Source organism: Typopeltis vanoorti, chromosome 13, assembly GCF_054136105.1.
Source record: "Typopeltis vanoorti isolate ZY-2024b chromosome 13, IOZ_Tvanoo_1.0, whole genome shotgun sequence".
In the NCBI taxonomy this organism is placed as follows: Eukaryota; Metazoa; Arthropoda; class Arachnida; order Uropygi; family Thelyphonidae; genus Typopeltis; species Typopeltis vanoorti.
In genome coordinates, this window is record NC_143561.1 from 54,959,400 (window position 1) to 54,985,670 (window position 26,271).

A 26,271-nucleotide genomic window follows, 5' to 3' on the forward strand; every position below is an offset into this window, starting at 1 on the left:
TGCGATCACTTCCAATTTCAAGTCCTCTGTAAACTCTGGTGTCCTTGCACAAGGTAGAAAACATCATTATCAACAATAACATAGTCAATGTGACTTTTCTTATTTCTTGCCTCTTCTCTCCATGTGAATTTGTGCACATTTTTATGTTGGAACATGGTGTTAGTAATAACCAGTCCATGTCCTGAGCAGAAATCCAACAGGTATTTGCCATTATTATTAGCTTTGCTCTTTTCTCCAAATTTTCCTAATATATTTTTGTATGTCTGAAATCATTTCCTACTCTGCTATTTAGATCCCCAACAAGGACTAACTTTACCTTTTTCAATTTGTCCCACATAAGGTTCTACTAAGGTAGAAGTTGAGGAATTTTTTGAGGATTCAGAGAAAGTATCTGACATAATGAAAAAGGAAAAGTTTTATATTTATGCCACACATATATGAGACTTATGTGTGGCACAAATAAGTCTCATTGTCCAGTTCCCCATTCTGATATTTGCCCACATCACTCCACTTGAGACTGCCTGCCATTCAAGAAAATTAGCCTCGTATTTTGTGTTGAATACTGTGTCTACTCCTTCTTTTCCTTGATTGTCATTGCCTGAATATAACATTTTGTATTTATTGCTAAGAAAGATCTCACCAGTTTTTGTCTTTTTTGTTTCAGTCACCCCTATTATGTCGATCTGGTACTTATCTAATTCTTCAGCTAGCTGCATTTCTTTGCCATTCAGGCTTCTTATGTTGATAGTACAGATCTTTAACTCTGGTGATGTTGAGTTGGGGTATTTTTTCAGATTTGTTCCAGTAGCTGACTTTTCGCTGTTCACCCTGGTTCCCTGGTGAAAACAACAGGGGCCTTGTTTAACCAGGCGATGCCCCAGCCGGCATGAAATTTTGTCATGTTGTACCATCATTTTGTAATTTGGTTTAAGCCAATAAGAATTACAATTTGGTCGGCTAAATCCCAAATTGCCAGCCCATCCTCATTTGTTCAGTAGCCAGGTAGATACCCAACAGGATGCACCACGAGAAGGTGAGGATTGGACATTAGGTCAGAAGCCCTGGTCGGTTCTCTGCATTCCTTTAAAGGCTATGTGGAGGTCTCCTCTCAGTTATACAGCTTTGACCCTTAACTATCCCCTGGTTTAGTTAATTGATTAAAATTTAATAATTGTCAGAACTCCAATACTGCCATATTTATTAGTATTATTACCATCATTGTTATCATCAGCATCCTCCAGGGAGTCAAGGACTCATCAAGGGAAGCCACACCAATTGTCATACATCTTCTTAAACTCATTCACACTCACCACCTTCAATGGCAAACTGTTGCACTCACTCACTGCCCTGGAAAGAAATCTAGCTCTAGTCCCTTTCTTAACTGTACACAAACTCAACTTCCACATTTGCTACTTTGTCCTCTCTATGTCTTCCATATATGAACATTTTCATCATCAAATCTCCTATGGCATCTGTCATATCAGCCCTCTTTCTCCTGTTTATATGGATTGCAGATACAGGTAAACAGGAGAAAGAGAACTGATATGACAGATGCCTATAAACTTCGGAAAGGATATTATAGGAGATTTGTTGATGAAAATGTTCATATATGGAAAACATAGAGAGGACAAAGTAGCAAATGTGGAAGTTGAGTTTGTGTACAATTAAGAAAGGGACAAGAGCTAGATTTTTTTTTTTTTTTTCCAGGGCAGTGAATGAGTGCAACAGTTTGCCCATTGAAGGTGGTGAGTGTGAATGAGTTTAAGAAAATGTATGACAACTGGTGTGGCTTCCCTTGATGAGTCCTTGACTCCCTGGAGGTCTGTCCTCATCAACTAAAATATCCATGTCAACTAAAGACAATCTCAAAGATTGTGTTTAGTTCTTACATATTGTTTTAATTTTTATCTTACTCAAAACTAAATTGCTAAGATTTCGCATTTCATATCCCGTGTATATTCCTGAATCAACCTGAAGATATCACTGTGAACAATCACATAGTTAATAACTTTTTTTTATTTCTTTTGTCCTGTCTTTGTGGTGGTAGTAATGAGTAGTCCATGTCCTGAACAGAAGCCTAGCAGGTACTCACCCATTATTATTAGATTTACTGTTTTCTCCAAATTTTCCCAAAACATTTCTGTGTGTCTGGTATTCATTTCCTACTCTTCTGTTTGGATTTCCAACAAGAACTAGCTTTCCTTCCTTTTGTTTCTCAGTTGTCTTCTCTAATGACGCGAAAAATGCTGCTACCTCGCAAATATCTCATAATCTAATTTCCCATTGAAATCGCCTGCCATCCAGGAAGTTTATCTTTGTGTTTAGTGTCAAATACTGTAAATTCTGTTTCCTGAATATAACATCTTATAATCTTGTATGTACTTGCTTCAGAGGTACATATACTAAAATTGGAATGATACAGAGAAGATTAGCATGACTCTGCACAATGATGACATGCAGAATCATGAAGTATTCCACATTTTTTTAAGTGCCTCTGTAGCACAATTGGAAGAATGATGGTATATTGTGTCTTTCAATTAGAAAAAGCCTAAGTTTGATTCTCATCATTACAGAGGAATCTTTATATGGGCTTTTTCATTGATATAGGAAATAACCTGAAAGGAAATATTCAGTTGTTTGCTGATGACAAAATTAGATAGAGTAATAGTTAATTGAGGTGATGTGGAGAACTTGCAGGATGATTTAAATAGGCTCTCAGTATGGGCAAAAGATGATGGGTATCAGTTTAATGTGGAGAAATGTAAAGTTATGCATTTTCAGATAAATAGATTACAAGCTGTGTATCACCTTGGAGGAACTGTACTCCAGGAAATAGATGAAGCTAGAGATTTAGGGGTGGTGATAGACAGAGAGTTAAAGTTTAGAGGACACATTTGTAAAGTAGCCCATACTTGACTATTGAAAAACACATTAACAAGTAGAGATAAGGAAGTGGTTATTCCTCTTTATAAGGCCAGGAGACCAGATCTAAGCACAGTAACCACACTTGGGTTACTGTGCTTAGATCTGATCTCCTGGGTTTCTTGAGGATGAGGAAGCAGTGGAGAAGATTCAGAAGCAAGTGACCAAGATGATGAGTGGTCTGCAGAATGTTCCCTATGAGGATAGATTGTGGATGGGAACATCCTATCAACCAACTTCTGCAATCTATCCCTATGTGGATAGATTGCAGAAGTTGGTTGATAGGAGAGAAAGAGGGGATATGATAGAAACATTTAAGTTGCTTAAAGGATTTTATAGAATTGATGCAGGAGAAATGTTTCAACGTTTTCTTGGCTAGAGGTGTCAGAACATGGAATCATCTCTGGAAGTTGAATGAAGGTTTGGTTACTAGTGGTGTGAGGACTAGATTTTTTGCTTGGAGAGTTGTGAATGAATGGAATGGGTTGCCAGAGTTAGTTGTGAGGGCTTTGTCTGTTAATGGGTTCAAGGAGAGGTACGATAGATTGGGTGAATAGTTTGGATCTCCTGCGATGAGTCTTTGGACTCTGTGAAGGTGCTCATACAATAATAATTATCATTGTCATCAGATGCTTGATATGTACCTACAGAGGATGTAAAGGATATTATGATATACTGTATGAAAATTTTACGTCATTACCAACTGCCTTGGACAATTTCTTTTAAATTAATCTGTTGTTGCAGGACTCCAATATCATCAGATCTTATATTTTGGTCTTTCAGTGTACCTCTTATTGTATCACTCTACTTTGGTCTTCCTCAAGATCTTTTTCCTGCCATCCTTACATTGTATTATGAGATTATGTTGCAGAATTTTGCCTGTTTTAGTCTTCTTCTGCTCATGGTACCTAACTTGAATACTACTGTTTCATTTTGTTCTAGTAGCCGACTTTTTACTGTTTGTCCCTTCTTCCTTGATAAATACCCAGAGATTTTTTTAGCTGAGCAGCATCTCAACTAGCATGATATTCTATCATATTGTCCTACATTTTGTTTTAAACTAATTCAGAATAGAATTTGGTTGGCTAAGTTCAAAAATGTCATCATATTCTCATTTGTTCAGTATCCAAATATCTACCTATGGGTGCACCACTGGGGGGGGGGGGGTAGACATCAGGTCAGAAGTCCCAGTTATTTAGAACATCATGGGGGGGTATTTGTAATTAACTTCACCAGTTGAGATGATCACCATTTAAATAGTGATCACAAATATAGATTCTGCCATTCAATCCACAGCAGATCTCCTAGTCATTACCACCCACCTTTTGACACCATCCATGTAAATGTTTGGAGAAATTCGTGGTCATTCTTGAGATTGCAAGGGCTGGCATAGAGGCCTGATTACCAAACTGTCATCTTATGATCTGCATTATGCCCCTTGTAGTTGATTGTTACTTGTTCTCTTGATAAATAAATGACTTATCCTCAGATTTCCCTGCCAGTGCTGTAGTATCCCAATGTTCTGTACTTTCATCCACTCTGTCTTCTCTCACTGATTATAAATCCTATCCATAGTTTTTTGAGAATGGTGCACTACATTGGCTTTCTTCATTTGACAAAACTTTCAGATTACAATTTCCCAAGCTTTAAGATCTTCCATAACCAATTCCTCCAATTCACATCTCCTTGCCATTCTTCAGTGAGCTCAGGACCAATGTTCCTTCTAAGTTTTGCCTGCCATGTGCACATGAAAAACATTTTATGTTTAAGTTTTCAGTCTCAATATGTGTGCTAATGTCACATTAATGTTGCCCTTTTTTTTCATCTAGCTATAACCTATAAAATTGTAAGCAAGAAATTAATTTGCTTAAAACATTCACATCAGGGTGATCATCACTCTCTCGCCAGCATCTTAACTATCTGGTGGAGTGAGAAAAACATTGTGCCCGATGGAAATTTCATGCTTGTAATTTAGCAGACATGCTGCATGTTGGCACGGTTCTATGATTGTAACCAAATCTGCTACTGACTTTGGGACTAATTTGTTTGTTTTAGGATATATTAGAAAACACCAATGAAAAAGAATGCTATATTTGGTATTTTGGTATATTTGAATTACTGAAAGGTGCAAATACAATATGTGAATCAGTATTAATAAGCCATTTGAGAATGGCAGATATAAGGGAGAGAAAGAGCAGTCATGAGTAGAAATACTTTCATTACTGGCAACAAATGATTAATAATTAACATTTGTGATATGTGTGTCCTTTATGTTGCTGAGTGGAGCAAATAAACATGTGATCCTATAAATTCTAGACATGTATGTGCATTTTTGATGGCGTAATTAAAAAAAAAAAAAGTAGAGGGAAAGAGTTGTTTGCAAAGTATAAATAACTAATCAATAATAAACAACCATTGTATATATTTGGTAACTGAATAAATAACTATAGGGAGGGGCTAATCCAATAAACCAATAATATTGAACAGGTGTCATTTAGGTGTGGCTGGCAGGAATAGATGTTGTTTGATGGAGCAACAAACCATCTTGTAACATTTGTTGTGCTTGTTATGTGTATTTATTTCTCTGTTTTATTTATATTTTGCTTGGTTTTCTAAGAATTTTCTTTTGCTGAGGATCAGTATACACTTTTTACACAGTAATAGGATACATAATTTCCGATCATCATCATCAGAATTATCCTCCCTTTTACGATTCCTGCTTGTTTTTTTGTTTTTTTCCAGTGATTCTTGTGTCTTATCAATAATAGATACCTCACATATGCTAGTATTTTGTTGTAGATCAACCACTTCTATAATACATAGAAGTATTCATTTTTATTCAGGAATGGATAAATTTTTACTATGTCTGTTTCTGAAGACTAGAATAAAAATGTTTCTAAAAATATTCCAACCTCAACTGATGCTATACTGTCGAAACAAGAAAAACAAGTAGGTTTATTGTAGCACTAAATACAGTACAGAGACATTTTACAGTCCTTTGTACTATATTTGGCAACAATGACTGTAATTAGAAACAACTAGAATGACACTTCATAATGAAAAACACTCCCTACTCACAGACTCTATGATTTCAGTTTCAGAAAATACTTACAAGAGGTGTTTATAATGCATTCATTGGTTAGAGAAAGCACACAATTTATATAAAGCAAACAGATGCATATGAGCATATATATCTTGAAATCAGTTGTAATTACATTCCAGATATTCAATATCATCAATACACTTCATGAATGCTAATTTTACAAATAAAATTCTACCAAAAAAAAGTTACAAGTAATACAGCAGTTGCAACTAATGCAACTGCTGGTAGAGACTGCTAAAGCCAGTCCCTACCAGCAGTTTATATACATGCAGACACTACCCAGCACTAACATGTTAAGCCACGTAGCTACAAAAATCCACCACCATTTGCAAAAGTCTAGGTGACAGTACTATCTAGATAGTAGACACTCTAAATTAATATGCCTCTGCAACTTGTTTTCATCAGTTATCACAGCAGGCTAAAAGTTACTAATTAGAGTGTATTAAGTTAGAATTGGGTTAGAGTAATATTGGATTGGAGCCATTGAACAAATTACAAAATAAAGTAAGTGACAATTATGATTTATCATGTACCGTATATTATCGCGTATAATGCGAACTGGAAATTTTGTTTGAAAACTAGCCCTAAAATGCCATGTCTACGTATAATGCGATCTGTTAATCTTGTTCCATAACATTATAAATAATACAATACAAATTAATGAAAATAATATTTATTTAAAAACAAAATGTCAAAATACAAGACGAATTAATGAAAGAAATATTTATTTTAAAACAAAATGTCAAAATACAAGAAGAATTAACGAAAGAAACATTTATTTTAAAACAAAATGTCAAAATCCTTTAAATTCTTCATCTGTTGAAAGTTTATTTTTCACTTGGATAGAGTATAATAGAATTAGTTTAATCCTTTATCCAAGTGTGAGCAAACAAAGTTTGCGCCTGAAAGTATCTTCAGGACTGGGTTAAGGTGGTACAACACCAGGGCAACTCGTTGCAAAGGTGGAGCAAGATACCAACACTCCCATCTCAGTATCTCCTATAATGCAAAACACATCTCCTTGCGGATATGTCTAATGTTATGCATTAAGGGAAGGGCCACTACCCGGACTAGTTTCAACCTTTATTGAGGTCTCTTCAGTGGGAGCCAGGCCCAAGTAGAGATACCAGGCAGAAGCATTCGCAGGTCATCTCTACCTATAGGAGTTGCCAAATGGTGTGCCACCCTTTTTTTAATAAATTACTCTGGATTTAGAGAAAGATGTTGAAAGTTTATTTTTCGCTTGGTTAGAGTATAATAAAATTAGTTTAATCCTTTATCCAAATGTGAGCAAACAAAGTTTGCGCCTGAAAGTATCTTCAGGACTGGGTTTTGGCAACTCCTATAGGTAGAGATGACCTGCTAATTCTGTGGAAATTTCATATGCTTCAGAATTTTCTTCCTTTTAAATATATCGCTGTTGGCTTTAATTTGGTTCCGTCTGCCATGCATGCTAGAACAACGGTAAAATGCTTTTGATCATGTTCCAAGACACCCAACTGAGTTTACTGTTCGATTCCCAGGCATATCAGAGTACATGGGTGTCTCATCCATATTGCCAATTTGGGAAAGTTCATATCCGTGACACTTCTGTAATTTTATGATAAATTTATGGAAGGACTGCAATTTTTCTTCATGCTGCTTTGGTAACTTCTGCACAATTTTTGTTCGGTGTCGTAATGTTAATGCTTTGCGTTCCATAAATCTGTTGCATCACCCAGGCGAAGCAAGAAAAGATGAAATACCTGGTGTGTCTTTGAATTTACCATTCTTGAGTTGTAGAGCTCGAAAACGAATTGCATTTCTTATTACTATAATGCCATCTTGTCGTTGCATCAAAATCCATTCATTTAGCTCTTCTTTGAGTTCTGGAAAGGATGCTACATCTCCACGAATTTTTGTTCGGTGTTGTAATGTTAATGCTTTGCGTTCCATAAATCTGTTGCATCACCCAGGCGAAGCAAGAAAAGATGAAATACCTGGTGTGTCTTTGAATTTACCATTCTTGAGTTGTAGAGCTCGAAAACGAATTGCATTTCTTATTACTATAATGCCATCTTGTCGTTGCATCAAAATCCATTCATTTAGCTCTTCTTTGAGTTCTGGAAAGGATGCTACATCTCCACGACGGGCACGTTTCGTTTTGGGGATTTTTTCAAGACTGTCTTTTTGCTTATGCCAAATACAAAGTCTAATATTACTCTCTGCTACACCAAATTCTCTCATAGCAACACTGTTATTATGTTCTTCTGCAAACTGCACAACACGCAATTTAAATCCTGCTTCAAAAGATGAACGTTTACATTTCTGTTGGCTCATTTTCAGGCTAGGTTTGTTTTAACGAATAATATTTTAAATGAACTGTGGTTAAACCGATATACCTAACTGTGCTCTATCATTCGGCGATGGAGAGCGCATGTGCAGATACGATGCGTGCTCGGTTGCCGAATACGAGTGGGTCAAGTAGATTTGGTTGCATAGGCATTAGGTAGTATATATATTGTGTGTGCAAGTCTAATAAGATGTTACATTTTTTAGTGAACCCCTAACTTTAAGTAGTATTTTTTACCATAAATTTTTCGCATTATATGCGATAATATACGGTAATTTGTTTTTGTAGTACATTCAAAAATGATTGACTATAAATTAGAAATTCTGAAAGGAAAATTTTGTATGCACTTTTACTAGGCATGTGTACTCCTTTGATGACTGGTGTGTGTTCACACACGATTTAAAGGGAACATCGGTGGAGACTGCAAAATTCAATGCTTCCAAAACACAGTCCTGTCATATTCTATATGAATGATCTCACTTAAACATTTTGTAGAAATGTGCATTAGTTATAATAATACTTTGTAAAAATGGTTTAACACATGTAAGGGAAATTAGAATTAACTATATATTTCACTCACTCTGACAAGAGCATTGTTCAGGGTGAGAGAAAGCAAAAGAATTGGTTTACAACATTTAAAATATGGAGACAAGAATGAATCAAGCAGCACGAGTATACTTCTACATGTGTCAGTCGCAATGAATAGGAGAAAATGCTGTAAAAGCTTCAGAGATAGGGATAACCAGGTATCCATAACCCTGGAGTTATTATAATTCAAAATTAATTTTAAAAAGCGTAGTAAAATTATGAACAATTTATGGCAATTACTTTCCAAAACTTGGACATAGACATGCAGTCTAAGATTAGGGTGATATAGGGTTTTTCATGTTTCAAGCAATATAATCTTTTTTCAGATCTCAATGAACTCTGATTTGGCTAATTACTCTGACAAGAGCATCATTCAGGAGAGCATTTGGAAAGTCAACTTTTTAATTTTTTCCTCAACCTCGTATCCGGTTACACTTGTTGATACCTTTGCATTCTGGTCCCACTCTGAAACAGAATTACTTAAATTTTTTGGAAAGAATAAACTCCTTAAACACCTGCATCAAGTTGACTATTGAATGTGAATGTAACAATAGTCTTCTCTTTCTGCAAGTAGGGAAAAGGTGTAACACCTTATTAGAGCTAGTTGTTGAAAGTTTTTTCACTTGGTTTTAAAAATACCAAGAAATTACCTTTTCACATATTTGTATATGCTAAATATATGACTTCTGCATTACTTCAACCTTGGTATCTCTTCTGGGTCTGGCTCCCACTGAGGAGACCTAAACACACCTGAAAGGATGTGTGTTTTGTATTATGGAATACTAAGAGCCAATTAATGTGAAGTCACTAGCTTCTATATACAAGTATCCTAGTTGTAAAGGTACTTCATGCATAAACATTGGATAAAGGATTAAACAAGAATATATATTTTTTTTTGGGGGGGGGGGGGGTACCAAGGCAAATGATGTGAAGTCATTTAGCCTCTATATATGAGTTGCCCAGTCGTGAAGTTACTTCACGTGCAAACTTTACTTACATTTGGATAAAGATTAAACCAAGAATATAATTTCCTTGGTATTTTTAATTTATAGTGTAACCAAGTGGGGAAAACTTTCAACATCTATCTCTAATCCAGAGTATTTTAGTAATAAGGGGTGACATCTTTTGGCTATTTGTATATGGAAATATGACCTGCTTTACTTCAACCTTGGTGTTGAGAATTTTTGCTCTCTTAAGGTTTCTTCCAAGTCTAGCTCCTGGTGGGGGGGAGCCTTAAGATTTGGGGGGGGTCGCCTTGAGAGAGCAACTTGAGTCTCTGGGGAAAGTGTTTTCTGGCATGGCTTCTATTGGTGCTGTGTAGGTGGATGCTTTTCCCTGGAATATGAGCAGTTCTGCTCAGTGGTAGAGTGAGTCTGTTACTGAGCAGAGCCACTGCTGAGTTAAAATATCCTTCAGGTTGCTCCTTGTTGGGTGATCTGAGGGATTGTATGAGTTTTTGGAGAGGTAGTCCCATGCATTAACAAGCTCCTTTCAAAAACACTAAAAAATCTGTTTGAAGACAGTAGTACTGTTGGGAATTATAACTCTTGGAACATTAATGGCTTTCCTGTTCATATCCAAGATGGGCTTGACAGACCCATTACAGCATCTGAAGTTACCACAGCCTATAAAGAATGCCAGACAAGAAAATCCCCAAGACTTGATGGTCTAGGGATAGAACTTTACTGCGAGGCCAGAGATGTTATTCTTCCCATTCTAGTTGTACTATTTAATTCTTTTCTCTCATCAGGACACATACCAAGTGAATTTGTAGCAAGCCATACCATCCTCATTCCAAAACCTAATAGAGATCACACCTTAATCAGCATAGACCTATTTCTCTATCTAATACTGACTACAAGACTTTTTTTGCATTATCAATAACAGGCTCAAAGTGGAAATGAGATACATAATTAAAAGCATACAGGTGTATGGGATTTAATCTGTTTCTGCTACGTGATCTAATCTGCTTAGTTAATACGAAAAAGCAGTCGATGGCAGTGCTTACTCAAGCATATGATAATGTTTGGCATCTCCCTTTCTGTTCCACATCCTCCAGCAAATTAAATTGGCATGGGTTCCTGTCAGACCCAGTCAAAATTTGAACGGAGTCAAGCAAGTTTGCCCTCTTAGTCCATTGCTCTTTGTATTGGTTCTTGAACCCTTCTTACAGGAAATTGACAATGCACATGCTGTGCAAGCAATAATAGTTTCTTCAACTATGAAGGAAAATAAGGCATATGCCGATGATGTAGTGAGCACTTTGAAGGATAATGATTCCATATATATCTTTTTTTGGTATTTTGGAAAAATTCAGCAAGATCAGTGGATTTAACTACTAATAATGCAGACAAGACAAAATTAAAAGTTTTTGGAAAGTTGGATCTTGGAGGCATTCCTTTTGCACCAACCCTTAAGAGAGAACCCCCCTCCCCCATTATTCTTGGAATGCGCTTCTCCACTTACCCAATATTACCAGTTCAAGAACTTTGAAACCTTAGAAGACTAAAAATAGAGCTGTTTTCCTTTTCTTAAGCCATAATACTCAAAACTATAATCTTTCCTGCTCAGTTGAACATAATAAATATTACAGACATCACAGAAGCTGAAGAAAAGCAATTATATAATAAGCTTGTGCAATTTTTTTGGTCCAGACAATACCAAGAAGTTAAAAAGGAATTTCTTCAACTATCAAAGAAGCATGGAGGATTTGGGCTTTCCAGCATTCAAAATTTTGCTATTTAAGCAATACAGCTTCAAAAATTTATAAAATATTGCAGACTAATCACATGTGTGCAGACCTTTTCCTGTACTATCTGGGATTTCATCTTCCCCTATTTGGAGTAAATGATTATAAAGGTCGAAAAGCTGAAATTGCTCCTGACTACTACAACACTCTCTGCTTAACTTTAAAGATTGCTACAACACGTTGACATTCTTTCCATTAAAAAAAAGTAAAATTTGGTATAAAGAAATCTTTAATCTCTTTTGCTGTGAACGTCTGCAGTTGAGTACTGACAACAATACTTTGTTTCATAACTTATTGAAGTTCTTCCAAGGATACCCTAACAGGAGGGATCTTGCTTGGAGAATTGCATATGGCCACCTTCTAGTCAACACCATCAAATGGAGGTACTTGAACATTGGAGATCCAATCTCTGACATTTGTTACTGATTGGAAACAGTAGAACATGCATTTTTGCCCTGCCTATTTGGAACAGATTGTGTAATATGTTGGCCATTCCATTACTTACAACAGAACACGTTATTTTTCTGCAGTAATCCCCCCCCCCCCCAACTGTCAGCATTGGGAAGAGAATTTTGATTTTTAGAATTAACTAATTAAAATACCATTCATGGAAGATTAGAAAGAAACATGCATTTGAAAACCAGCAATATAACATCCAAATGCTTTATAATATTATAGTGGAAATTTTATTGTTCAGTCAGACAATTTTTGTATTTAGAAAGAAACATTCTAGGAGATATCAAATTTTTGACTAGGTAGTGTGGACCACCCAACTCTGCTTGCAGCATTCAATTGAGTAGCTCATGGATACTCTTGCAGGTGCCAAGCCTGGATAAAGGAGGGGGGTTTGGCATTGGGCTAACAAACCATTCCTAGAAAAAAATTTTGTTGAGAAGGCTAAAGAATATGAAACCGGACTGACTCTACAGAAACAACGTATAGAAAAGGTTAACAAGAAATGTTATGAAAGTCGGAACATGGAATGTCAGGAAATTATTACAGGCAAAATGTAGCAGAAGAATTATTGAAATGTGGTATGGATATCACAGTCTTACAGGAAATACGATGGAAAAGACAAGGAGTAATTAATAAAAATAAAAAAAAGATTATAAGTTATACTTTAGTGGTCCTATAAAACAAGGAGAACATGGAGTTGGGTTTATTATAACAAAAACGGTTTACAAATCAATATTAGGATTTACACCAACAAATGAGAGAATATATATTAAAGTTAAATTTTATAACATTTATAAATATTTATGCTCTGATTGAGAATGCTGATGAAAACATTATCTAATAATTTTATGAAGATTTACAGAAAGCATGTTTAGGCATACCAAAAAATAATGCTATGATTGTATTAGGAGACTTTATTGCTAAATTAGGGAAGGAAGATATATATAAAGAGGTGTTTGGAAGATATAATCTACATGAAGAAACTAGTGATAATGGTAATAGAGTTGCTTTGCTCAGTTTGCAACAACTAATAAATTAAGATTAATGAACACAAATTTTCCACAATAAAAGATACATTTAGGAACATTCCAACTACTAATGAGTGTAATCAGAAAGAGCATTTAGAGGTGCAAACTGCGACTCTGACCACATGTTAGTTGCTACAAAATTGAGACCGAATATATATAGAGGGAACCAAATAATAAATAGAGGGAAAGCAGAAAGAAATGGAATACAGAAGCTTTTAAATAAAGAGAGTATTAAATTATACAAAGAAAAAATAGAAGACATTAAAGAATTTGATAATCAAAATAATAGAAGATAAATGGAAGATGATTAAAAAAAAATATTTTTAAATGCAGAAGAAATAATAGGGAAATATAAAAAATATGAAAAAAAAAGGAATGGTTTGATAATGAATGCAGGAAAGCAATAGAAATTAAAAATAAAGCAAGAATATATATACAAAGAAATACAAGAGCTAATAGAGAAAAATATCAAGAAAAGAGAAAGGAAACAAATAAAATATGTAATCAAATGAAAAAAGAGATAATGAAGAGGAAAATAGAGTTAATAAGTGAATATAATAAAGAAATAAGAAAATATAAAGAAATTAATTCACTAGCACAAAATTTTAATCCTCAAATAATAGAATGCAGGAATAAAGAAGGGGAAATAATAACAACTGAAAAAGAAGTCATGAAGAGATGGAAAGAGTATTTTTTTTTGAAGAATTGTTATCAGAAGAAGAAATTAATGATAATGAAGATAGGAATTTGAGTGAATTTAGAATAAATAAAGAAAAAATGATTAATAGTCTTAAAAGATTGGAAATACCACAAAAATAGGTTATATTAATAATAAATCTGTACACATTTGCACATATGCTATTGCAATAATTAGTCATACCAAAAAAGATTTAGGAAGTAAGTTTAAAGAATTAGATTTAAATGCAAAAGAAATTTGTTTACAAATTAATGAACAAAAAACTAATTATATGCAATATGGAATAAATGGAAATAGAATAGAATCTAAATGTAGTATAGATGGCTATAATATTGAATCAGTAAGTCATTTTAAATATCTAGGATCCCTAATAACAATAACGAATAACAGCAGAAGAAATGAATAATAGCTGGAAATACATGCTATCATATGCATAAAGGATTATTGGGTAGTGAAGTTGTAGATAAGAATTCTGAACTTAAAATTTATAAATCAATTATTAGACCAGTAATAACATATAGATGTGAATCATGGACTCTACCCCAAAAAGAAGAGAAGAGAATAAGTTCAGGATTTTTGAAAGGAAAATAATGAGAAAAATTTATGGACCAGTTAAAGAGAACAATGACAATTAGAGAATAAGAACAAATACTGAAATTAACGAATTAATAAATGGGGAAGATATTATTAATTTATTAAGGCACAAAGAATAGCATGGATAGGCCACTTTGAAAGAATGGAAGAAAGTAGAGGAATTAAAAAAAATATACAAATAGAAAATAATTGGACAAAGAAGACGATGAAGACCTAAAGAGAGATGGTTAGATGAGGTTGAGAAATACCTTGGAATTCTTAAAGTTAAGAATTGGAAAAAAGTACTGCACTAGAATAGAGTAGAATGGAACACTCAGTAGGGAAATACCTTTGTGAGAATTACAGAGGTATTTCCCTACTGAGTGTTCCTGGCAAGATCTATGCAAGTATACTTGAGAAACGGTTGAGAAGAATTGTGGAAGAAAAGCTTGGTGAAGAACAAGCTGGATTCAGGCCAAATAGAGGCTGTCAGGATCAGATCTTCACTTTACGACAAATAGTCGAGAAAGCATGGGAATATAACAAAGATCTGTATTTAAGTTTTGTCGATTTGGAAAAGGCATATGACAAGGTGCCAAGAGAGAAGCTATTCAATACACTGCAGTTATATGGTGTCGATGGGGCATTATATCAAGCAATACTTAGTCTTTATTTGAGTTGTGAGTCAGCAGTTAGAATTGAAGGAAGTACAGGAAGATGGTTTAATGTTAAATCTGGTGTGAGACAAGGATGTACATTATCCCCTCTGTTATTCATTATCTATATGGATCACATTATGAAGGAATGTGGTATTAAACCTGATATCAAAATTGGAGATGTTAATGTCAGCTCTTTGCTTTATGCGGATGATGTTATACTTCTAAATAAATCCGCTACAAGTTTGCAAGATTCTCTGACTAAATTGAATAGCTGTTGTAATAGATATGGTATGAAGGTCAGCAATAAAAAGACAAAGACAATGAAAATAGGCAGAATCATTGAAAATGTCAACTGTGTTGTGAATGGAGAACCTGTGTAACAAGTAAAACATTTCAGCTATTTAGGCATGATTTTTACTGAAGATGGTAAACTAAATATAGAAATAGACAACAGAATCAGCAAAGCTGGTATCGTGGGAAGTCAATTGAATAAATTCATATGGAATAAGAAAGAAATTAGTTGGAACACTAAATTAGCTGTATACAAGACTGTGTTCAAACCAATTTTAACTTATGGATCTGAGAGCTGGGTCAGAAGTAAAACACTTGACCAAAGACTAGAGACCGCAGATATGAGAGTCCTGGGAAAGATTAGAGGCGTGAACAGATGGCATCAATGGCAATATCATATTAAAAATGAGGATATTAGGAAAGAACTTGACATTGTCAGCATCCAGGAATGCGTTAGCAGAGCTAATCTCAGATGGTATGGTCACTTAAATAGAATGGGAGAGGAAAGATTAGCAAAACAAGTGTTCTCTGCCAGGTTGGCAGGAAAACGACCCAGAGGAAGACCAAGATATAGGTGGATTGATACGGTATAAAGTGCCTTAGACGATAGAAATATAAGATCTGATAATGTTGGAGTCTTGACAAGTAACAGACTGATTTGGAGGAAAATTGTAGATAGGAAGTTAGTAATGATGTAATTTTTTCATGTAGTACTGTCATATCCTGTACACCCCTTGAGGGTACCTGTCAGGAATTTGATGATGATGATGTGAAGCAAGCCAAAACCTATAAAGGATTGTAGAGCTAAAAAGAGAAGAAGAAGGTGTAGACCACCCACATTATATAATATTCACTAGGGGGAGATAAAATTCTGTCTATTTTTGTCATGAGAGGTTTTTTAAATAGTTCCATCCTCTTAATTCAATGTGGTCTTATAGTCAGTTGCAAGGATGACTGGAGAGCAATCCAGACAGAGAAGGCCAACTCAATGCGATTAACTCGGATAAGGCTAACCACCTTGGTATCAGGCATCTTTGCACTTTAGTTTCATTTTGTCTTTTGGTTGTTCATCTGAGATTGGTGAAAAGGGAAAACTGAGCCTTTGGCTATATGATGATATAAAAGAACTGAGGCCTTTTCTTTATCTCTCATACTATCTACCTGTCCTTTCTTTCTCCTAATACTATCAGACTCTCTTGCACCTCTATACTAACTACTCTAGGCCTATGATGAGCACCCTTTACTTTTTCATCAATAAAGGTCGAAACTGGTCTCGGTAGTAACCCCTTCCCATAATGCATAGCATTATACATGTCTGTAAGGATATGTGCTTTGCATTATGGGATACCAAGGCTAGTGATGTAGCATTAGCCTCTATATACGAGTTGCCCAGTCATGAAGTTACTTCACATGCAAACTCTGTTTGCTTACACTTGGATAAAGGATTAAACCAAGAATATAATCTATTGGCATCTTTAATTTAATTTAAAACCAAATGAAAAACTTTCAAGAACTAAATCCAACTTTTTTCATCATTCACTCACTCATTTGCCTTATTGGTTCCTGCCTGCACCCTCCCCTATAGCTCTAGTTTTCCTATCTTTGCATTCTCAATTGCACACCAGTCAGACAATTTATCACCCATCTTAATAGGCACACTCAACTTATTAAATCCATTTCCTATCACACAATTCCTAACATGCCTGTGGGACAGAATCCTTAACCCATCTACATCTTTCAAGATAATTCCTGAAGCCACATCATGCATACTACCACCATCTGCTGCACACCTATTGTGAGAGTTCACACTTGGAAACTCACTCATTCTCATTTCCCTGTCAAGACAAACTCTCTCCTCTATTCAACAGCAATCTACCGAGCTTCATGTTACCACTTTCACTCAGATGTAAACCATCCTCAGCAAACAGTTCTCGTACCTTTGAATTTATTCCATAGACCACCAATATACACAAGATCTCTCTTTTTACACATTCTTGCCATCATGCTATTTATAACATCACTTCTTAGCTCCCTGCTATCATGCCTGGGTAACAATATACTTGCACCTCTCCTCTTAACACCTTTACACTTCACAGCTTCTAATAACTTTCTCAATTTCTTTGCTACCTGATTTACACTACTTGGCAAATTGTTTGTTCCAACTAGCACAGTCAATTCATCTGCACCTCATTCCACAACTTCAGTCACTCTACTAATTGTACAACATCTCATACTTTCAGCACCTGTTCAGATTTCACATCTTTGACAATTGAATCCCGCAAACAACACTATTCTATCCTTCTCTTTTTCTCTTCCATTATTCTACATTACAGATTATGCTAATTTACTAATTTATTACTAATTCCGCAATTAGTCACCTCTAATCTTATTTACTCGCACCTTTCCTTTTCCAATACACTTTCTCCCCCTAATTGACATAACTCATTCTGCACTCACATTAATTCACTCCTCAGGTTCCTTATTTTCAGTAGCATAGAGTCTAGGCTTTGTGAATAATCTAGTGCTGGACAGTATCCCTTACATCATATAAAACTGGGATGCCAGGTTTGATGTCTTGTATTAGACTTTGACTGGATGTGGATAAATCAGGTAGAAGAGAAATAGGAATTAATACTTTACTGTCACCACATGCTCCTGATTCCATGAGATGAGTGGAATGTTGACCACTCCAACAATGGGTAGCTTATATGTAACCAGAATTAACCTATCATATTAGTGCAGACTGTCAAATACACTATCTTTTGTCACTGCCTATACAATTAACTGAGGTTCCTCTATTTCAATTACTGCATCTTTGACTAGGCTACAATCCTTCTGCCATCACTGAACTCTGTACAGATGGAAATAATTTCTGTGTTGGACTAGAGTATATACTTGAATGAGGAATAGAAACCTGAATTAGTGGATAGTTAAGTGCTGATAACTTTGACTTTCTTTCAATTGTGATTAACCATACCTCCTCACTGATATCCGTGTACACCTCTGGTGTATCTGGGTTCTTGGTGACACCTTTTTCTTTATGCCTTTACTGTTAGAGTTGCTAAGAACTGGTCTTCAAAATCTTCCTCTTTTCCTCTGGTTAACTGTGACAATCCTGTATCATGTTGTTTATGTTGTACTGCAGTAAGACAAGGCTGGTACTTGAGTGATGATCACACTTCTCATGCAGATTAATACCTAAAGCATCCCAGTGTTAACTTACAATCTCTGCAAAATTGCAAAGACCCTTGTATTAAGACTTTCAGCAGTACTAGTGAGCATAGGTAACTTGTCCTGCAAAATGTTAACCCTTGTACTTGAATTAGACAATCACTTTCAGATCTGTGTATTTTATTTCCTTGAGGATCGGTGTTTTTAGGAATTCTCAACAAATAAGCTGTAGAATGGACAGCACGCATATAGCACTATTCTGTGAGCCCTTAGGATCCTGCCTTCACATGATAAAGTCACATCTATAAGTGCTTCACTGGACAGCAATTGATCAAAAATGGTAATATATTGATCTGATGATTCTTCCATTTCAAATAAATTTCCTGAGTTTCCATCTTTTGCAAAATGATTACAATCGTGTACTAGGTTTGAAGCCAGCAAAGCTAAGTCATAAAATTCAACAGTATCCTCTGAATAACAGATTAACTCTTCTGTCATATTTTCATTAACAGTTGGTTCAGTCATCATGCACATGTGAAATAAGTTCTTTCATTTGATTCCTGAATTTGCTCGAAGAACTCTTGATGATTGATCTATAGAATTGTCACATAAACATAAACCTAAATTTAAAGGAACGATAGTATTATATATTATAGCATAGCATTTTCATGATCAAGAAAGTGTTGAATTCTTGGCTTGTACCCAATGTAAATTAACAGATTTCTGTTAAATGATGTTACTTGTTTCTGGCAGTGAAATGGTAGGGGAATTCTTGCTCTTCTACATTGGTTGGCATGGTGATGTGATGCTATATTTTTACAGACAGTGCAGTTGTCCACTAAGGGTTTAGATCAAGGAAGAGGCTATGGTGTTAAGCTGGCTGATATCGCTGAACAGAATCATTAAAATTGTTCCAGAAAACATGTTGCTGTATCAGATACAGATAAATTTAAAAAAAGGAGAGTTCACAGAAAACAAAAAAAAAAAGTATGCTTATTTAGTCTCTTACTAGATACAGCAATGGACACATCCAGGAGAAACCCTTATCCTTTCTAATTAAGAAACAGCTCTATCCTAGCCTATTTTCTCCCCCCCCCCTTTTTTTTCCCACTAATAGTTCTAATCCTCTTCTTCCCAGTTAAAAAAATCAGACAGGTTACCCTAATCATACTATATACTTTGACTGTTATCTCTATAAATCTCAGTATTTTAGCCTTGACAGAACAAAACATGCTCATTGATGTTTGTGCCAAGTTATACATCCCACATGCTTTAAATAGTTTAGTGTACTTCCCTGGAATGTTACAAAAGTAATATTACATTACATGTATTTTAAGTAATTAAAAATAAATACTAAGAATGTTTAAATATTGTTTGTTACTAGAATTGGTTAGTCTTGCTCCTCATAAAGTTAACTATGTACCTGCCAAGATTATGATTGTAGCTATTAATCATCTTCATTGTAACAGTCAATTTTTGTTATGAATACTGAGATCTAAGTTTCGTTTCTTACTTTTCCTCAGTGCAGTCATTGTGGCTGTGTTTTCTTCTTCTTTTTTTAATCAGATTTTTTTATTTCATTTGCAAAAGAAAATTCAAAGTTGAGATTTCTTGTTTTCTCATTGAATAAAATAATTTAAGTTTCAAAATGCAGATTTTGCATAAAGCCTCATGATTTCTTTTGTAACCCCCAACTGATTTCCGAAAACAAGATTAAAATGCTAACAAGGGTTTCTTAGATTTATTGGAAATAAACTTCCAAAGTCACTTCCTTGCTTGGAACAGAATGAAATAGATATGACAAATTGACAAATGTCATTTATATCATTTCTAATATAAAATCAATACAATACCATGTGTAGATTGTTTTTGCATGCTAAGTGCTCTACTAATGCATAGATGATTCATGCCGTGCCTAGATCATTGACATATATATATATATATACACACACAAAATTAATGACAGAAAATCTCACGTAAAAAGATTTTTTTTAATAGTATAATTTTTGTCTGTGTGTCACAGGCATCTTCAGTACATGTTAAGCTCAAATTAAACAATAACTGACAATTCCAAAAAGTGCAACCTAAGTAACTAGTGTGAGATAACTAAAAAGGTCAATAAAATTTCCTAACAAAAAAAAAAAGTTAGGGAAGATTACCTGATTTGTAAAGTACTATCTCCCATAAAGGGGATAGATATAAACCATCAGATCTGTTTAAGTTAGGAGTGGAGTAAAGTTTCACATGTTTCTTTATAAAGCCATTCTATGAGGAACCGACTTTTGTGAAGGACTCTTGTCTTTTTCCAGTGAACTCTATGTCTGGTTAAGATGGCATGTTCTGCAAGTCCAGACTGTTCAGGTTTAAGGTGTTCCTTCAATTTGTTGATACAACTTATTTTTAAAGGAAAAATAACCAGAATGTATTACAACATTTTTACAGGAGAAAGAGGATTGCAATGGGCAATCCTCTTTCTCCTGCTGTCTCCAACTTCTTTATGGAACATTTTGAAAAATGTATCTTTGACAACATTTCTCCCAGATCTACTCATTGGTTCAGATATGTCGATGACATTTTTGCTATTTGGAATGGCTCTTCTGATGAACTTCAACAGTTTCTCACTAAGTTAAATGCACTTCATCCAAGAATCCAGTTTACCCTTGAAATAGAATCAAATAAGCAGTTAGCCTTTTTAGATCTTCTAATTCTTCACCAACCAGATGGTAACCTACATTTCTCAGTCTATAGAAAGAAGACTCATACTGGCCATTATATCCATGCTGAATCTCATCACCATCACAGTGAAAAGGCAGGAACTATTAAAACACTGGTTCATCGGGCCAACTCCTTTTGTTCTTCAGACGATGTCTTACAGAAAGAACTGCAGTAAGAGATCATCTTCTTCCTTTCTATCTAATGGATACAAGAATTCCTTCATCAAAAGAGCTTTGAGTAGTTTTAATATGTCTTCCTCTTCAAATACAGAAGAAATAATGTGCATTCCTATCCCTTATGTACATGGCATTAGTGAACGTATAGCAAAAGTTTTAAAACCACTGAATATATTTGTTGCCTTTTGACCGGGCAGAAAAATCTCCACCTTTCTCACTTCTCCTAAGGACAAGCTTCCACATCTTAATTATCCAGTTGTCTACCAGATTCCTTGCTCTTGTGGATTATCTTATTTTGGACAAACAGGAAGATCTGACTCTATTCGACTAGAAAAACACCAGTCATATTCAGTACCTTAAACCTGAACATTCTGGATTTGCAGAACATGCCATCCCAGACATAGAGTTCATTGGAAAAAGACAAGAGTCCTTCACAAAAGTCGGTTCCTCATAGAACGGCTTTATAAAGAAACATGTGAAACTTTACTCAACTCTCCTAACTTAAACAGATCTGATGGTTTATGTCTATCCCCTTTATGGGAGATAGTGCTTTACAAATCAGCTAATCTTTCCTAACTTTTTTTTTTATTTTATTTTTTTTTTAAGAAAATTTTATTGACCTTTTTAGTTATCCTACACTAGCTACTTGGGTGGCTCTTTTTGGAATTGTCGGTTATTGTTTAATTTGAAATTAACATGTACTGAAGATGCCTGTGACACACAGGCGAAAATTATACTATTAAAAAAATCTTTTTACGTGAGATTTTCTGTCATTAATTTTGTATTTATATGTCTACTCACGGTATTCCCTTACTAAGAGTTATATATATATATATATATATATATATATATATATATATATAGAGAGAGAGAGAGAGAGAGAGAGAGAGAGAGACAGTCATGATTGGTTGTTTGCACCAAGCATATCCCCCTCCCTCCCAAAGTTTTCTATTACCTTAAGTCTATAATAAAAGTGCACATAATTCACAAGTACAGATTATAGATTTATGTATATTTTTTTCGCCCATACCATTTTATTGTACCCATACAGAACTTTTGTTTTTGTTTTTCAGAAGAGACTGAAACAGAGACCATTAGTGATGACACAACAGGAAGCATGAAAGATGAAAACAGATTATCAAGGACAAATAGTGCCTCTGATCACATTAGCCCAAGCCTGTACGTTGAAGAGATGGACACTTTTAGATATGATTCAGAAACACAAATAGATAACAGTGAATCAAAAGACCATCAGATCTCTGAAGAATCATAATATAGAAATTATTAGAATGCTGCTCAAAGTGCCTTATTTGCTGGTTAATGTTTGCTTTGTCAGAATGTCTAAGTTTGTTATATACAAAATAGGAGGTACCTTTTTCTCCCAAGGGAATAAACATATGCTCTGTCAGATATGTTCCTGCACTTCTCCATTTTGTTTGACTTGCATAGGAATAGTTTCCTGGTTCTCTCCTTGTTATTAAACTCTGTAGAACGGATGAAATTTTATTGTGTTAAATGCAGTAGTTAAATATTTCATTTGCTGTGTACATTGTTCAATATTTAAATAGGTGTATATTATATTTTATTAAAATTAATTCTTTCAGTTTAAGTTAATAATTAAAATATTTTCTTATAATTAATTTTTAAATTCTGGAGAACAGAAATGGATTATTCTGACTTGGACTGCTTTTGATTGAGAATTTTAAAGCTTGGAAAGCTGTTGAATACTCGTATGGCATTTAAGGTCATTCTTATTTGATGTATATGTGTACATTTTTATGTAATTAATATATTGGAACTGCAATAAATGTAAATTTTTCATAAAAATAAAATTGACAAGCTATTTTTCTTTATACAAAATATAAATAAAATTTGAGTCATGGAGGAATTGCAGAGAGGGAGAGTATATGTAGGAACTGAGTAAGCACATTTCTGGAAGTATTTTCTTTTAATATTAATATTTCTCTTCTACCACAGAAATAGCATCAGTATTTTTTTAATGTGGATATTAATCCATCTGCAATGATATTTTCATAATCATATTAGATGAATAAATCCTGCAGTGGAAGCTATATAAAATAGTATATATTATACAAAAGATTTGACGAAATATAGAATTTTGAATAATTTCTTATTAGTTGATTTTTCTCTTAATTTTTTTAAATTAGCACTCAACTGTAAATGATATTTTAAAATTTTAGGGTTAATTATTGTAGTGCTGAATATTTTTATGTTCCTTGTAAAAAAATAGACTACTACTGAATTATTATTATGCAGTAACTATACATGCATGTTTTAAACTTGACTTTGATATTGTTATTTTTCATTTTCAGATTACTTAAAAATAAATGCCCCATACTCATTTCTTTGTTCCCTCCAATGTTTTCCTTCCATACGTAGCACATTGTGAAATATATATATATATTGTTTGAATCTTCCTGAATGAAATGTTTCAATATGTGTCTTAGGAAATGCCATTTTATTACAGTAGTTGCTCTATAAGGAAAAAGCAAAATGCAGATACTACCATGAAAAGATTTAAAAAAAGCTACAATATTGAAATATAAATCACCGGATGAAGTATGACCAATGAAACTACTGCTGATGGCTAGTGCAAAATGTATGTACTTATTGAAAGTGCTGCCTATTTTAATTTATTATATATTTACTTCTGGTTGCTTCTGGAAACCATGTGGTAAATATATTCGGTTCTAAAACCAATTGTGATGTCTAACTGTATGTGAGCATAAAAATTAAAATAAACTGGAATGTTAAAATTTAGGTCTTGATTATTTCAAACTCGCTGCATATTTCTGTTCTGCAAGTTACCCAACATCAACCATGAGGGATACCATCAAAAATAACACTGATGCTACAGTTCAGAAAACATCTCCCACAAAAAAAAAAATAAAATAAAATAAAAAATCACATTCGAAGCCTCAGTGTAAACACAGATGACATTTTCCATCTGCTCTGGCTTGCTATTTTCTTTCATTTCTGCCATTTATTTCTTTCCTAATTCCAATAACCATTCTGATCTCTTTAATTATATGTTTCCAAAAATTGATTTCCTAGTTCAGTTACCTAAACAGCAAGATCATCTTCCTTGAAAAACTTATTCAATTCAAAGGAAAATGATCTTGCTCTTTAGGTAACATAATTCAAACTGGTTTTCCTCCCACAGATCAAGCTGGAAGATGTGCTAAAGTATTTGCTATTAGTAATTATCTAACACAAATTGTACATCTCTCTGCCAAAAGAGATAATCCTAATCATTTTTCCAGCACCCTCAACCTTCTCTTAATCGGCTTTTCCTCCAGATATACAGTAGTTGTCAGTTTTTCTTCCTGACAGCTGAACCCATAAATTGTCCATGTTTACTTTTCTGTAGATTGAGCTTCAGTCAGCCTCATGCTTTTTGCAAATTTCTGTGCCTTGTTTCCACAATCTTACTGGGAACTTAAAAACTAAGTTCTTAGTACAGGGAATGTTTAACAAGAACTTGGAGATAATGTGCCAGTCTTATCAACAAGTTGGTTCTTAAATTGACTCTTTGCCAATTTTCATCATTTTCAAATTACCTGCATAAATTGACCCTCCAGGGGGGGGGTCAATTTATGCAGGTAATTTGGTTTTATAAAATCATTTGCATTCATTGTTATGAATATTTTTAATTTTTGGAAATCTGAAGGAACATCAAAATCTTATTGATTTAAAAAAGGACTTGATTTTTGTTTGGTTTAATACATGTTTCATAGTAGTAGTATGAATACTTCAGAACATACAAGTTAAAGATGATTCCTGAGTTCCTCTATGTTCACTGTCAGCCTAGTCAAAATGACAATCTTCCATCAGACTTGAAAGCAATTATTTGTCTTCTGTTCTACCTCTTTTGTATCTAAAAGGGGGTCCAACTTGAACCATGCTTTAAAACCAAGCTGACTTAATAAGACATTACTTCTTTCATTTCCTGCATTTATAATTTAGGTAAATTACTTCCTATCAAACAATGTCTGGCTTGATCTTTCATTTTATTTAATATTGTGCTAAAGCCATGAGGTGAATCATTGTTTAGCTTGTGATTTCAAGCCAGTTTCCCTCTCTCTCATACTGAATTCAGCTACATCTCAAACTCCTCTGCAGTGAAATAGGAAAAAAAAAAAATCTCTCTCTCAGATCTCAAAATTTGTCCTAATTTTGAATTTTTTTTTCCCTCATAAAATCAACTAGCTTTTGGCCTGTACCTTATAATTTAATCTGTATTAGGACTGGTTCTGAAATCAAGAATTATTATGTGGTATTATTTAGGTCTCTGCATGGTTACAAGGTTGATCACAATTACCCAACAAATTGAAATTATTCTTTTATTTTTCTTTGTTAAATTCTTTCTAGAACAGAGATATCCATTAACAGTCAACACTATGCTGTCTTTAATTCTTTTCCTAATAAACAGTTCCATTATCTTCCAATAAATTCTTTGTAGGGATCTATAGATTATTTTCAGGCTTATCTCATCAACTTTTCTCTTTATAACATACCATGAAATTGTTTGAAAAAATTAAACATTTCTTGTAGATATTTTCATGTTAATTTTTGTTTCATTATTTATTTAGATATATATATATATATATATTTTTTTTTGTGTGTGTGTGTGAATTATGCACACAGAAAGTTGTAAACTATTGGACAATTAGTATCATGAGGACTATGGGTTAAATAATCCAGTTCGTAGAGACCAAACATGGAACTTTCTCAAGCTACTTTAGGCCTTCAATAAACCATGTGGTGGTTTCACGCAGGGCATTGAAATC

General features: G+C 34.2%; 1 protein-coding gene and 1 non-coding gene across 3 annotated transcripts in view; both read left to right on the forward strand.

Annotated features, from left to right (window-relative positions):
* The window catches only part of LOC150100164 (endoplasmic reticulum junction formation protein lunapark-A-like), a 242,674-nt gene extending 218,443 nt beyond the window's left edge, over window positions 1–24,231 (forward strand). For both annotated transcript variants that reach the window (XM_090402475.1, XM_090402476.1), the window contains one exon: window positions 22,534–24,231. In XM_090402475.1, coding sequence (XP_090258601.1) covers window positions 22,534–22,733 — 200 coding nt within the window. In that variant the 3' untranslated portion in view covers window positions 22,734–24,231. The remainder of the gene's footprint in view (window positions 1–22,533) is intronic.
* Window positions 2,379–2,484, forward strand: LOC150100165 (U6 spliceosomal RNA). Its single transcript, XR_016549324.1, has one exon. It is a non-coding gene; the product is annotated as a U6 spliceosomal RNA (small nuclear RNA).
* Window positions 24,232–26,271: the final 2,040 nt, after the last annotated feature.